Source organism: Zalophus californianus, chromosome 10 (assembly GCF_009762305.2).
Source record: "Zalophus californianus isolate mZalCal1 chromosome 10, mZalCal1.pri.v2, whole genome shotgun sequence".
Taxonomy (NCBI): Eukaryota; Metazoa; Chordata; class Mammalia; order Carnivora; family Otariidae; genus Zalophus; species Zalophus californianus.
This window is the reverse complement of record NC_045604.1, coordinates 6,781,047-6,795,095: the sequence shown is the minus strand read 5'-3', so window position 1 is coordinate 6,795,095 and position 14,049 is coordinate 6,781,047. Positions and strand designations below refer to the sequence as shown.

The following is a 14,049-nucleotide window of genomic DNA, read 5'->3' as shown; positions in this document are numbered from 1 at the left end:
TCGGCGGGCCCGCCCCCCCCCCACACTCACCTCTCCTCCTCGCCAGCAACTCCGCCGGCCAGCCGGGCCCCCGCGGTCCTGTTGATCTCCATGGCGCCCGCACCGTCCAGGCTCGAGGGCTCTTTCCTCCGCAGGAAGTCGTTGACTTTGGCCCCCACGGCTCTGCCCAGGTTCTTGAGGTGCTGACTGCTGCCCACCCAGAGTCCCGGCCCGCCGGGCTCCACCGGCCCCGGGGCGGCAGAGCTGGGGGCCACCAGCCTGGACAAGTGGGGGAAGGAGCAGCTGGGCTGCAGCTTCGGAGCGTGGGCCGCGTTCAAGTTCTCAAACACGCCGTGGTCCACTGCAAACAGAGGGGAAGACAGACACGGTGAGCGGGGGCGGGTCCCCCTGCCTCTCGCCCTGACAGCGCACCCACCACTGTCATTTCCCGAGGCTTTGGTAACATTCAGGAGAGAACCAGCAGAGGTACTCCTGACCCTCCCGGTCGCGTTTTCCTGATGGGATGTGGGATCAGCAATTCCAGTTCTGCCCCGCCTGGTTCATCAGGGACAAGCTCGAGCCACAAACCCGTCACTTCAACCGAACTTATCCCTTTAAACCTGCCTCCTCGACTCCTGGCTTGACCCCTCACCTTGGGGTCACTGAGCCCTCTGAAGAAAAACTGATGAAGTCATGAGCTATGGTATTTTTCTCTCGCCATGAACACAAGCTGAGCAGACGTCAGCACTGGGGCCGAAGCTTTAATGGCTAGCCTGGTCTGGTATACAGTAGGTGCTCAATAAATCTCTCAAACTGCCAGGCCCATTCTGCAGATGGGAGAATTGTAGAGGCCAAAATCATAGCTCCAGTGTTTTGTCCCCGGAACGACCGGTGCTCAGGGCTTTAGGCCGCACCGTCCACGTCCACACGCTTGTACCAGGGTGTCCTCCCCCACCTGGAAGTCAAGCTCAGTCCTCCAAGGAGCCAGATGCATCCTGGGGCCTTGGAAGCACACGTGAGGTTTCTGTCCTTACCAACTACTCCAGATGTTCTGTTGATCTCGGGGATCTACACCTCTAAGTGCCCATTCCCACTGAGCCTTCCCAAGAGTACGTGAGGTGGGGGTGTGCTGCTGCTTCTGCTGAACTTGGCATAAAGCAGCTCCCTCTGCCCTGCCCTGCAGAGCCCCCAGCCGGAGCAGATGCATCTCCCTTAACTGTGGTTTCAACAGACATATCCCCCCTGCACCAACTAGCTAGAGAAGCCCTATTGTAAAGGTCTTTGGGCGGCAGCAGGAAGCTCTGGGGAGAGGAGCGGATGAACCCCACCCCCAGGTCTGCACGTCTGTCACACACACAGGGAAGGCACCATGGCGGGGGCCGTGCTAGGGAACTGGGTTTGAAGAGCCCCGGGGTCTGGGGCACAGAGCTGACGGGCTGAAGCAGCCTGGGCTCCGGGCGAGGCCATGCCATGCTAGCAGGACTTCCAGCCCGGCCCCCAGCGGGGTTATCAGTTCCTCTGACTCTGCCAAGAGCTCTATCTTGCCACATCACCATCCACTTCGGCATACTTTCCCTATCGCGTCTCGTAACCCTCCAGTTTTTCTTTAATCATAAAATCTGCAGAGAAGCCCTTTGCAATGAAAGCATTTAACTATTCCCCCCCCCAACCAGCAAGTATATTCGCGCCACTGCGAAACCAGGGCAAATGTCCAAAAGAGGTTCGCTGGGGAAGGCAGATCCCCCCAACTTCCTGGCTCAGATACATCCGGGGTGGTCTCCTTATTGGTCTCAAGTGAAATCTGCAGTGTAGACATGCTCATTTCTGAAAGTGTAAGCAACAACAACAAAACCCTAAGTGACTTGTGAATTGTGAGCTCCTCTTATTTGAAAAACTGCCCTTGCGAACGTCTATGCTGAATTCTTAAGTAATTTAAAGATAACCTATCCTGTGTGTTCTTTGCAATTCCCTAAGTCTTTCTGGCAAACACACCTTGGCTCGATAATGAAATGGTGAGCTCCTCGAGGGGATGCAGCATCTGCAGTGATTTTTTTTTTTTTTTTTTTTACTTTCTGGAGTGCTCAGCATAGGGCCTGGCGCAAGAGTCGGCATTTAGTAAGTTTGGCTTAATTGAATTGGCTTTTTATAGGAATACTTAAAACCTGACCACATTATGGGCGGACAGTGTAGAGAACTCTTCCTGAGCCTTTTTCCATTTATGAAAGCCAGTCATAACCTACTCTCTTGAGGTCAGCCCGAGAGCAACTGCTCTTGTCTCAGAAGTGGGACTCTGGCGGGGGGGGGGGGGGGGGGCTTCCTTCATTTCCACACCAGAAGGATGTGCCAGGAGCCCCTTTCCTGCTGGTGGCACTAACGACCCCCCACGCTCCATCCCTCCCTTTGGACTAGATGCAGGGTGGTTTGGAACGTAATGGCAATGATGGAAAGAAAAACCATGAGACCCCGACCTGGTGGCCCGCCCCGCAGCACCCCCCACATGCACACATCCGAGAAGAGCCAAGCATCTGTGACATAAGTCGTCCATAAGGAAGATGGTCTCTTACCTGTCCGAGAAAGGGGCTCGGAAAGCAGGTGGGAAGCAAACAAGAGAGAGACACATTTTATGTAGTGGCCGACCACTTTGGGAGTGTCACCTCCTGCCCGGGCCACCAGCAACAACATACCGGGAGAGTGTAACATGCAAGACAGCAGGCCTGCTGCCAGGAATATGACCAACCCTGGACAACCAGGTTCCCATGAACTCTTCAATACCTAGACTGAAAGTGTCTTGTTTTTAAAAACTCTACAAACAGGCTCTGACGCAGCTTCCCATGTGTTCCCCAATATTTTGAGCCCCCTCTACAGGCAGTCTATCTGAAGTTCCCAAGCTGGCAGCGGGAAGAATTCAATGACTGCCCCCCACGCCCGCAGGATGAAATTCAAAATCTTCTGGATTCTGTGTGCACACGCTCATTACTCTCCCATTTCTGCACACAAATCACCCGATTATAGACCAGGGAGACGTTCACCCATTCCAACCGTTAAATGAACAAAATAGGTGGACATGGTGGCAGGGAGGTTTGCCTAACGCTGCACAGGTCGCTAACGGCAGAGGGGGGTAAGAACTCACGCACGCCAACTCCCCGGGCCCCAGGATCTTCCTCTGCACTGCAGGGGCCAAATCAAATCGCCAATACCCTCAAAGCTGCCAAAGCCCATGGTGTCCATTAAATTCCAACGCCTTCTAAGCTTCTAAGCCAGGCTCTGGGGAGGCAGTGAGGTTCTCCACCCTGTCCTGCAACGCTGAAGTCCCGCAGGCGGATCCCAACAGGACGACGACTCCAGGCTCTCACACCCAGAAGCTCACTCGCACCTGCACGTTCTCCGCGGCTGGGCCACATCTTTCCACGCAGCCCAAGCAGATGCGCAATTAGATCAAATGCACTCTATGTACCTAGTGTGCCCCTGTTGTGATGCTCTAGAATGGGGCTTATCTTCAAAGTGGCACGATCACCTTTCACCCTTACTCCACAGCCCTCCAGCAGGCTAGGCTGGGACAGGACAGAAGCGAAGTCTCCCCAGCAAACTGCTTAGAAGGAGCACAATGGTGTTGAGTAAGCCGCCCTTTGTGTTTTAGTCATTCGCTAAAAATACACAGCACTAACCATTTAAAACATTATCTGGTCCCTATTCTTAGGCAGTGCACACTGAAGTATTTAGGCACAAAGGGACATGATGCTTGTAACTTACCTTGGAATAGCTCTGCAAACCAAGTATGGGGCAGAGGAAGGCGAAGTGACAAAGCGAAAGGGGTAAAATGTTAACAACAGGAAAACCTGGATACAGAATACACGGAAACTGATTTTAGTTTTGCAACTTTTTGTCACTTTGAAACGATTTCCAAAGAAAACGTAAAAATTATACCCCAAACTTCAAAGCGGAAAGAACAAAAACATCTGATGGCAGAGGCGAGGCAGATGAAGGAGAAGCCAAGCAAGAAGCTTACTCAGAGAGGTCAGAAGTCCCCGGGTGTGTGTGTGTGTGTGTGTGTGTGTGTGTGTGTGTGTGTGTGTGTGTGTGTGTGTGTGTGTCCCCGGGTGTGTGTGTGTGTGTGTGTGTGTGTGTGTGTGTGTGTGTGTGTGTGTGTGTGTGTGTGTGTCAGCAAGGACATAGAAAGGACACCAAAGCGGGGTCAACAGATTACATCATGGTCACATCTCTGCTTATAGGCTTCCTTCCCCCTGGGCATTCTCAATCGAGGCAGGCCAATGAGGAATGACAAGCCCCCAAAAAGCTTTCCAAAATTTAAGAGACTCCATCAGTCTTTGAAAGGGACAGCCTGGCCAGCTAGTGGAATCATGGGGCCTTCTTGTGATGTCAACTGTACTCAGAATGTTCATCGTCTGGACAACCCAACCAGCCTCTTGGGAGCAGATGTGTGATCTCCATACCCTACGGTAGTCAGAATATGGAGAACTTCTCACTCCTCAGCATTTCTGGACCTCGAATATCTTCCTCAGCCCTGAGCACTTTTCCCGACATTATGTCCTCACGTGCCACCAGCTTGCCAGGTAAACTCTGGTGCCACTAGGGCCACAAAAATGTGGTTTTTTTTGAAGCTTTTAATTGAGCACTCTACCAGATCATGTTACAGGACTACGATTTAGTGAGAATGTCAAATTATACATGGGGAGAAAATAATTTTTCAAAATGCTGCATTCATGGTAAGTAGTTCCTGCTGTTTATTCATTTCTGGCAAGGGAAAGATGGGGGAAAACACTTGTTACCCAGTTGTTTTTTTTCCTCTAGAATCTCAGGTGACTGTCTATGTAGAATAGGGGCTAGTTTTAGCCCTGGTTGGACAAGATGGAGAAGAGGCAGGCTCACCAACCCCTCAGTAGGAACCTAGGAGGCAGGGTCCCTGAGGAGCATAGCAGGGAATCAAGGCAGATGCTCCGAGGACTCGCTATTCCAAGTGTGGTCTGTGGGCCTCTACATCGGCCTCACCTGGGAGCTTGTTAGCAATGCAGGCTCTCAGGCTAGGCTACCCCCAGACCTGCTGAATCAGAACCTGTGTGGGTAACAAGGCCTCCAGGTGGTTCCTGGAGAAGTGTGCACATTAAAGCTTGAGAAGGCTCCTCTACGCAGGAGCTAGCTCTCCGAAATATCCACGTGTCTGTAGGAAACCACCTCATACGGTGGTTTCCCAAACTGAGCTCTGGTCCCGCTCTGGGATTTGAGGCAGGCTTTTTTTTTTTTTTTTTAACCGAGAGTTAGCAGTCATCAGAGTGTTCACACAGCTAGGGTCCACCTCAACGCTCCCCGGCTGTGGACAGGAGACGTTTCAATTGGAGAAACTGACTTCTCATCCCCAAAGGGGCCATGTAAGATAGCAACGTGGTTCGTGACTAGACTCCCTCCCTCCCCTGGATCCCAGAGCAAGCCCAGAGGCTGGAATGCAGCATGCGCGCGCGCGCGCGCGCGCACACACACGCACACGCACACACACACACACACACACACGAGAAGGATGGGCCAGGCAGAAAGCTCTCATCTGGTCTGCATCTAAAATTCTCCCTTGGAGAGAATCTTTCCCAGATCTCAACGAAAATGCCCCTTTGGAATTCCCCAGGATGCCACCCAGAATAGTTCCGCTTATCTGGGTGCAAAAGAGGGCACTGTTTTTCTTCAGCTTTGCAATGTCATAAAGTCCCAAGGTAGAGTCTCTAGGTATGTTGGGGGGCGGTGGTCAACAAGAGGACCCCCAACTTTGCGCAGCTCACCAGCGCGTTTCTTCCATAACCCAGACATGGCAAAGACTGCATTACCCACCGAGGGGGCCAGCCCAGCTCAGGCCCTGCCAGCCCAGTACCACAGGAGCGCCTTCCGGCTTGGGGTACGGAACACGGGGTTCTCTCCAGGTGAGGCCTTCTCTGCCTTGGGCGGGCACCTGTGAGAAGCTAGAGGGGCACAGGCTGCTCCCCGATGGGAAGGGTGCAAAACATTTCCACCCCCCACCCTCTCCTTCCTGGTCCTTCCTTCAGGAGACCCCCACCGGCCGGTCTCCTGAGCTGGGGTGAAACGGCAGCTTCCGCCCCCGTGGGTTGTTGTGGGCAGACAGGGAGGCTGGAAAAGCGGCCACTACCATTGGTGGTGGAAAAGGGGCGCTGGGAAGCCAGAGGGCGGGCTGCTCGCGGAGCCACCTACCTACCCTTAGAGGAGGCGGAGGCCAGGTGTCTGCAGGGAGCGCGGCCGACGCTGAGGCTTAGTGAATGTCGGTGGAGTCTCCACCCCTGAGATCAAACTGCCCTTTTTGGGAGCAGCCGGAAGGCAGGCCTCAGGCGGCTCTCCCCACCCCAACTCCCCCCCTGCTCTCAGTCCCGCAGTCAAGGGGGGGGGCGGGGAGGGACCCCGAGGCCACGCCTGACTCCTGACCTCTTGCCTTTCTGCTTCTCCATGCTCAGAGCCCACCCTTTCCTCCGCAGACTGCATTTTGGGGGACCCTCAGAACGGGAAGCAGCTGAGGCGGAACTGCACCATCTACCGGCCCTGGTTCTCCCCTTACAGCTACTTTGTGTGCACAGACCAGGAGAGCCACCTGGAGGCCTATAGCCTCCCAGCGGTGCAGCGGGACGAGGGCAGGGGGGACAGCTGCCTTCCGGAGGACTTGGCAGAGAGCCTCTGCTCACCGTCTTCCTCCCCGGAGAACACCTGCCCCCGAGAGGCTACCAAGCAGTCCCGGCCCGGCCTGGACTCCACGGACTACATCACGTCCCAGGACATTCTCACGGCCTCCAGGTGGCACCCGGCCCTGCAGAGCGGCTACAAGTGTGCAGCCTGCTGCCGCATGTACCCCACTCTGCACTCCCTCAAGAGCCACATCAAGGGGGGCTTCAGGGAGGGCTTCAGCTGCAAGGTGTACTACTGCAAGCTCAAAACGCTCTGGGGCAAGGAGCAGAAGGCCCGGCCGGGAGACAGGCTCTCCTCGGGCGGCTGCCAGGCCTTCAAGTAGCCCAGCTGGAGGGCCGCAGCTGTCCTGTTAGCCGACATCTCAGGGAAAGAGGGGTTGAAGCCTAGTTGTGTCTACGGAGAGATGTCAATAAACCGAAGTTAGCCACAGCCTTCTGTCAAGTGCGAGGTCACCCTGATCCACCCGCGGTCCTTCCCGGTCCCCATCCCGTGCCCCTTTGGCGAACGGTTACCTAGCAACAGCAGGTCCCCCCTTGCTGCCCCTCCCGCCTTCCCTTCCCCTCTCCTTGTCAAGTTTGAGAATAGCCTCTATGGTGGTGCTTTTCAAGGTGAGGTGCCCAGATCAGCCGTGCCAGCATCCCCTGGGAATTGGCTAGAAATGCTATCTCAGGTTCACTGAATCAGAGACTCGGCAGGTAGCTCGGCAGTCCGGGTTCTCAGCAGCCTTCTGGGTGATTCTGGGGCAGCGCAAGCATGAGAACGCTGCTCTTAAGATGCTGGCTTCCTGGTTGTCCCCCCTGTGACCGGTCCCTGCCACACCCCGCTCAGAGGGGAGGGCTCGCCCAGAGGGCAGGAGAAAGAACATCCTTTCCCACAGGCACAGGGAGGTTTCCCGCATCTTCGAGAAGCTTCTCGGGTGTTAGATCTCCTGAGGGGTAGAACAGGGAGGACTGCATGCCCCCACGCATAAGGCAGGAAAGAGGCGCACAGGGCCGGGCCCACCCCCCACACCGTGCACCACAGCCCTTCACTTGGAAGGGGCACACTTGCTGAAGCACACCAGCCTTGCTTCTGACCCAGGGGCAGCTCTACCTGGCTGTGTTGAGTCATGTCAAAGTAGGCAGGTACACACGTGAAAACACGGCTTCCCATTACCAAGTAATGCACCAGCAGGCAACCCCGACGTTCATCCCATTTCTGAGCAAGCCTCACGACCAACTCCGGCCCAGAAACATGGCTGAACATCAGGGATGCAGGGAAGACATCTGTTTTACCCATTATGTGGTTTAAAAAAAAAAAAAAAAAAAAGAGCTGAATGCTTAATGGTCTTATTTTTAGGCCTTATTTACCTCTCATTTCGTCTCCCTAATGCCCCAGGGACCCTCTCACTGCCATGGGGCATCTCCTCTGGGGGGGGGGGTGGGCCCAGCCTCAACCCTCCCTTCACCTCTGCCTCCCCGCCGGTTGGCCAACAGGCTGGAAGGGAAGACTCCCCCTTGCCCTTCGAGTGGTCCTATAGTAAGGTCTCTGCTTTCCGGTTTAGCACAGCTGCTTCTGCTTACCCCTGTCCTGCCAAATCATCGTCTGTGGTTCTTTCGTGAGAGGCTGGCCTCAACTCCTGTCATGTCCCACGCCGAGAGAGCCTTCCCCACTCGCTCTCTCCCCACCCTCTGCCAACGCAGCCAGAGTCCAAGAATGTACTTAAACTGAGGATCCCAGCCTGTCCGCTCGGGGGTGGGTGGTCTCTCTAGGCAGCTCTGACGTCACTCCCTGGACCCCCCCCCCCGGGGGGGGGAGGCAGACGTGTCCTCATTCTGATTTCCTGTTTCCCAAAAAGGAAAAGCCACCTACCCCCTTGAAGACCTGCCCCTATGCGTGTCACTGTGCACGTGCGTCCCCTCGGTGGGGCCCTTGAGGAGGGGGTACAAGGAGGGGCTCACGTGGGGGCCTCGTGGCCTTACCTCGGTCTGTGGGAGAATCAGGAGGAATCAGCTCTTGTCTGGCCTCACACCCTTTGCCCAACCCACACTCCCTCCTCCAGGGCGTCCGTGTCGCAGGCACAGAACATTTTAAAAAAGACAGAAAGCCATCCCACAGCCGGGGTCTGGGCAGAAGGGCCACAGCACGTGCCGACTGCTGCCTTGGCAGGGGCTTGAGTTTTGTGTGAGGACGGGCGCTCTCCGCCTTTCACACATTTAATAGCATCATTGGGACCCCCAGGACCTTTCTCAGTGCAGAGTTCTGAGGAGAGTTTCAGCACAGAGAAAACGCACCCGGCCCACAACTGCACGGACCACGTGAGCACATCCCCCCGCCCCAAATCAAGTGGAAGGTAAGCTCCATGGTGCCCTGAGCCCCTGCCAGGCGCTCTGCTGGGTGCTTGTAAAATGCAAGCTCATTTACTCTTCATTATCGCTTTATCTGGTCTATTTTATCCCCATTTTACAGATGAGAAAAACGGGGCCCAGTTCTATCACTCAGAAAAGGGCAAAGGGCATGTGAAGCTGGTTGATCGGACCCTCTCAACCTGCCCGCAGACCTGGCTGGGCCTGACAAAGCACCAGGCCCGGCAAGCCCTCTGCCTTCGAGAGGGCTAAACATTCTGGCCAAACTAGTCTGGTTTCCATGATGTTGGCTTTCCGGGATCCTGCAGCTTCTGTTTCTCTGACGCTCTTCCTTCGCTAGCCTTCCTCTTCCCTTTCATGTTGCCTCCTGGCAGGAAAGCCAAGTGCCCTGGAGCCAGGGCCGCTCCGCTGAGCCGAGCGGCAAGGGCACCATGATGCCTGCGGGCAGGTGTGGGGACCGGCCTGTTTTGATTCTGCGGTAGACATTTTAGGAACAGAGTTGTTCGGAATCCTACTCATTGCATGTTTCAGACATTTAGTCAAGGGAGTCAGTGAAATTTTATGATCTAGATGATTTTAGTTATAGCTGGAAACATCTATGATGTCGTACCTTTTCAGGCACTCAAAACTTGCTTATATGCCAGTGATGTCTGCAGTGTGAAATGACCCGGGCCTGGGAGGGTCTAGAACAGTGGGCACCAGCCTGGGGCCTTTCAACTTCAGGACTTCTGACATTTGGGGAAGAATGATTCTCTATTGTGGCGGGGGAGGGGGGGTCGCTCTCCTGTGCACTGTAGGATGTTTAGCAACATCCCTGGCTTCTACCCACTAAGTATCAAAAGCATCCTTCACCCAGCTGGGACAAACCAAAACCGTCTCCAGGCACTGCCCAATGTCCCGCACGGAAGCAACATCATCCCCGGATGAGAACCACGGCTGAGCCATCTGATCAGCAAGGCTGGTCTGGATAAACCGCCCCTGAAGGCACCACCTCCCTGCCTTCTGTTTTCCGAACACCACAACCCTTGAGAACTGTGCGTCGCAGAGCTGATGGCCGCTGGCTTGGGAAGGGGGGTGGAAGTGAGGGCAAGTCAGGGAGCAGGAGGAAGAGAAGCAGCAAGAAAAGACCAAGGAAAAGCTTTTAGAAATAAGAAAGGTTTATTTAGCAAAAGCCACTAGACTGGTGACGACATCCAGGGAGTAAGTGCACTTTACATGAACAGATTCTTGTCCCAGAGAGTTGAACCAACAGAGTTAATGACACAACAGTTTCAGATGAAGAGGCTCGGGGTCGGTGCGGTAAGAGGCGGCGGTCAGGCAAAGAGGAAATCAGAGGAACCCGAGTCATGAACAGAAGCCACGGGGAGAAGGGAAGCTAGGAGGGGGCTTCACAGAGAGTGCTGACACAAGCAGGAATATAAGGGATATCATTTGCACCCCAACACGCAGTCCGTTCTGTGCAGAGAAATTCTTTGCTGGCTCTGCACCTGGGAGAGCCTCACGTGCCCAGGAGTCTGCCCGCGTGTGGGGGGAGGCTGAGGCAGGCACCAATAAGGCAGGCGCCCCCCTGGTGTCCACTTGTCCTCTAGACAGGGCAGAGCAGAAGGATGGAAAGAGGAGGGAGGCAGGAGCTGAGTGAGCACAGCAAGAAGCAAGGAGGGAGGAGCGGGAGGGTGACGTCGCTGGGAAATCAGGTCTGCGGTGTTCTCTTTCCTGCCCAGGGGCTGGTGACCCGTCAAGGCCCTTCGATCTTGTCCCCCATTTCCACACCCCGGTGTGCGTTGCTCTGGGTCACACCGGGGGTGATGCCGACACGCAAACCAGCACTCCAGGGAAGGCCCCCTCTGGGGGAGGCTGGGGCTGGGGCAGCTGGAAACCACTGTGGAGCATCCGAGGGCAAGGGTCCTGGATGGGTCCGGAGTCAGGGGTACAGACAACTAGCCTCTTCAAATTCCTTAATCTCTCCTAAACTCCCTTCGTTCCCTCTGCAAGCTTCTCTAGACCCTTCAGAAACTATTCCCCGCCCCAGCCCTCCCTCTCCTGCCACATGCCACAAACCCAATCCACTGGCCCCTGGCTTCACCCTCAGCTCCTGCTTACAAGCAGCGGGCCTCGAGAAGCCAGACCTTCCGCTCCCCCCGAACACTCAAGAAGATCCTACCACTCTGAGAGGCCACACCCAGGTGAGGGTCTGGGAAGCCGGCTAGGCTCCGCCACACCGGATTCCTGACATCCCTCCCTGTGTTTGGGGCTCTCAGCTTCCTGGTTCTTCCTGGTGTATCTGAACCTACTTCCATCCAATGGTTGATCAGAAAAGACAGCAAAATAAACAGAACCACCCCTCTCCAACTAAATACACGTTAGGGAAACAACACAACTCTGCTGTCGTTCAAACGCCCTGAAGATTCACATTCTCTTGTCTCTCGTCACTTCTCGCAAGCCCCCCCCCACACACACGTACTCACCTTCCCTCACACGGGTATACAAGCCTGTACGTACACATGCACGCGCACACATCCGTTCACCACCCCATCCCATTTCTGCCGATACCCTGGTGCGCCAACAAAGGCTACACCATAAAGCTACGTGTATTTCCTTTCATTTGGACTTTCTAGTCTAGAAGAAACCCAGCTGTTTTAAGAAAAGGGCTACGCTCTCATTTATATAAATTTTAAAGCAAAGTCGGGGTTGAAGAACTCTGTTTTTTGGGTAACCCCATCCTTACCAACAAATCCTCAAAGAATACTGCAGTCTGGGTCTGTCGCTTGTTGTCCCGGATAAAGACTTATTTCCCCAAACACAGGACCCTAGCAATGGCTCAGCTCTCTCTCAAGGCATTTCTAAATCTGCTAACAGCCACTCACGGCCTGTGGCAAAGGGAGCGTGGGCTCCCTGCCACGGTCAGCCCGCCGGACCGGGTGGGAATCTCTAGACAAGGCCTGGATGGTCAAAGATGGGAGATGTGCTCGAGGCACGCACCCACACAGATGGGTCAAGGAGGGACAGGGCTGTGGTCCCTGACTGAAGTGGCAGTGATTCCGAAGAGTGGAAAGAAATAGTCTCAGCTACCCGCTCGTTTGTTTTTTTCTGCAGTAAAAACTGACCAATACCCCAGTGGAGGGGACGGGTTGAGAGGTAAGGCTGGGGGCTCAGGGGCTTTCTCAGAGGGGAGGGTGCTACACAAGCCTTGGCCAGCACGGCCCCTGAGGCAGGACACAGAGGAGAGAAGCAGGCAGCTTCCCAGCCTCCAGGCGGAGGGGCTGGGCTTGCAGGCAGGAAGGCGGGCAAGGCTCCCACCCTGAGGAATCCAACCTATGTCATCTGTGGCCCCTTTCACTGCATGGCCCCGACCAACGTTCAAATCCCAGTCTCCCTCCGAAGCCGGAGAAAATGGCCAGATTCAAGTCATCCGAAAGCTCAGCCGATGTGACATCCCAATTCCACGCTCCTACTGAAAGCACCGGCCGGTCCCTCACCGCCCGGAGCATTCAGCATCTATCATCTCCACAACTGCCTAGAGAAGGAATTCCTTCCGTAAGGTCAGGGGAGGGTTAGGCAACTGGTAGCATCCTGGATATCCAGACACACAGGACCTCAGCGGGTACCTGATGGTTTTCCTTTGCCCTGGGGACCACAAGATGGGGCGGGAGGGGGCGACCGGGGCGTCCCGGGCCGGGACAGAGGAGCCTGACGAAACAGCCCGCACACAGCAGGTCCTCGGGTAGCCTGGTGGGCCCCACGAAGGACCCTCTCGCAAAGCGAGGGCCTCTGGAGGGCCCTGCCCTCCCCTCCCAAGTCTCAAGTGGGAGAGAAGGGCCCATTCACCGCTGGGAGTCCCAGGGCTCCCCCTTGGCACCCTCCGAAGCAAAGTCCTAATCCCCTCCTGAAACCGCAGGCTCTCCGGGGCCCCTGGCTGGAGCCAACGTCGCTCGTCCTCCGGGTGCTCACCGCCCTCCGCCGCGCGGGCATCCTCGGCGGTGCGCCCGGCCCCGCCCCCGGCCCCCCGCGTCCCTCCGGCCCCCGCGCCAGGCCCACCCTACACGGCGATCTCATCGTCCAGGCTGTCGCCCAGCTCCTGCCTCGGCAGGACGTTCAGCAGGCGTGGCAGCTCCTCCTGGGACCACGAGTCGCGCTCCTCGCTCTCGTCCGTGTTGGACTCGTACTCCGAGGCGATGCCCGACTCGCGGAACTTGAGGAGCTCCAGGCCGCTCAGTAGCGGGCCCGCGGGCGGCGGCAGGAAACGGAAGCACTCCAGCTTCACCAGGCAGTCGCGCCTACCTAGGGGGCTGCCGGCCGGGTGGGCCAGCTCGGCCAGGCCCGCACCCGGGGGCGGCGAGGGCAGGTCCTCCGGCTGCGGGGTGGTGGGGTCGCAGAGCACCGGCAGACCTCCGGAGCGGAAGGTGATCTCCAGCAAGCTGTCCTGGGAGCCCACTGGAAGGGGGACAAGAGCAGAGGAGGCCAGGTCAGCGAGGCGGGGGGACACGAGCTGGGTCCAAACCTGGGTCCAAACCGAGAGGGCCAGAGCGGCGTCTCCGTCAACAGAGACAGAAGCCCAGAGAGGCTTCCAGTGCTGAAATGCAGTGGCTGTTCCCAATCTATACCTTTGTGCTACTTTAGCAAGAGCCCCAGCCCTGCCCAGACCTACTGATCATGACCTCTGTAGGCTGGACTCGGGAATATTCATTTCTTTTTTTTTAAGATTTTATTTATTTGACAGAGAGAGACACAGCGAGAGAGGGAACACAAGCAGGGGGAGTGGGAGAGGGAGAGGGAGAAGCAGGCCCTCCACTGAGCAGGGAGCCTGACACGGGGCTCGAGCCCAGGACCCTGGGATCACGACACGAGCCGAAGGCAGACATCCAACGACTGAGCCACCCAGGTGCCCCGAATATTCATTTTTTAAAAAAAGCTATAGGGGATAGTCTGAGGGAACTACTGGTCTCCTAGGAAATACATTCGTTTTGCAATCAGACCCGGGAATCTTGGCTCCACACCTTGCTGGTCCTGTAACCTTGAGCCAGTGACTTCACCTATC

The 14,049-nt window shown here is 56.1% G+C and overlaps 2 protein-coding genes across 17 annotated transcripts in view; one reads left to right on the top strand and one right to left on the bottom strand.

The window, feature by feature from the left end:
* Nucleotides 1-14,049, bottom strand: part of LOC113931924 (nitric oxide synthase 1 adaptor protein) — a 277,773-nt gene that overhangs the window by 4,253 nt on the left and 259,471 nt on the right. For 12 of the 13 annotated variants that reach the window (XR_003522920.2, XM_027610134.2, XM_027610137.2 and 9 more), the window contains 2 exons: nt 13,293-13,445; nt 31-340 (listed from right to left, as the gene is read on the bottom strand). Coding sequence is in view for 12 of the 13 variants with exons in the window: in XM_027610134.2 (XP_027465935.1) it covers nt 31-340; nt 13,293-13,445 (463 nt within the window). In the remaining variant the exon portion in view is untranslated. Of the gene's footprint in view, nt 1-30; nt 341-9,105; nt 13,446-14,049 lie in introns of those variants that run through there. The other variant, XM_027610140.2, reaches the window with a different exon arrangement.
* Nucleotides 4,399-7,181, top strand: SPATA46 (spermatogenesis associated 46). 4 transcript variants are annotated; one of them, XM_027610142.1, is made up of 3 exons: nt 4,399-4,550; nt 5,787-5,900; nt 6,465-7,181. In XM_027610142.1, exons 1-3 carry the CDS (start codon nt 4,448-4,450, stop codon nt 6,989-6,991), a joined length of 744 nt encoding a protein of 247 aa, XP_027465943.1. In that variant the 5' UTR covers nt 4,399-4,447; the 3' UTR covers nt 6,992-7,181. The 4 variants fall into 4 exon arrangements, with proteins under 4 accessions (XP_027465943.1, XP_027465942.1, XP_027465945.1 ...); XM_027610141.1 differs by having other exon boundaries at nt 6,444-7,175; XM_027610144.1 differs by having other exon boundaries at nt 4,415-4,703; nt 6,465-7,173.

Excerpts from the sequence above, each read along its gene's own strand:
- SPATA46 (XM_027610141.1), top strand. The coding sequence starts at position 4,448 with ATGGAGAACTTCTCACTCCTCAGCATTTCTGGACCTCGAATATCTTCC. Across the intron at positions 4,551-5,786 it reads ACGTGCCACCAGCTTGCCAG|ACATGGCAAAGACTGCATTA; the intron begins GTAAACTCTGGT and ends TCCATAACCCAG. Across the intron at positions 5,901-6,443 it reads GAACACGGGGTTCTCTCCAG|AGCCCACCCTTTCCTCCGCA; the intron begins GTGAGGCCTTCT and ends CTCCATGCTCAG.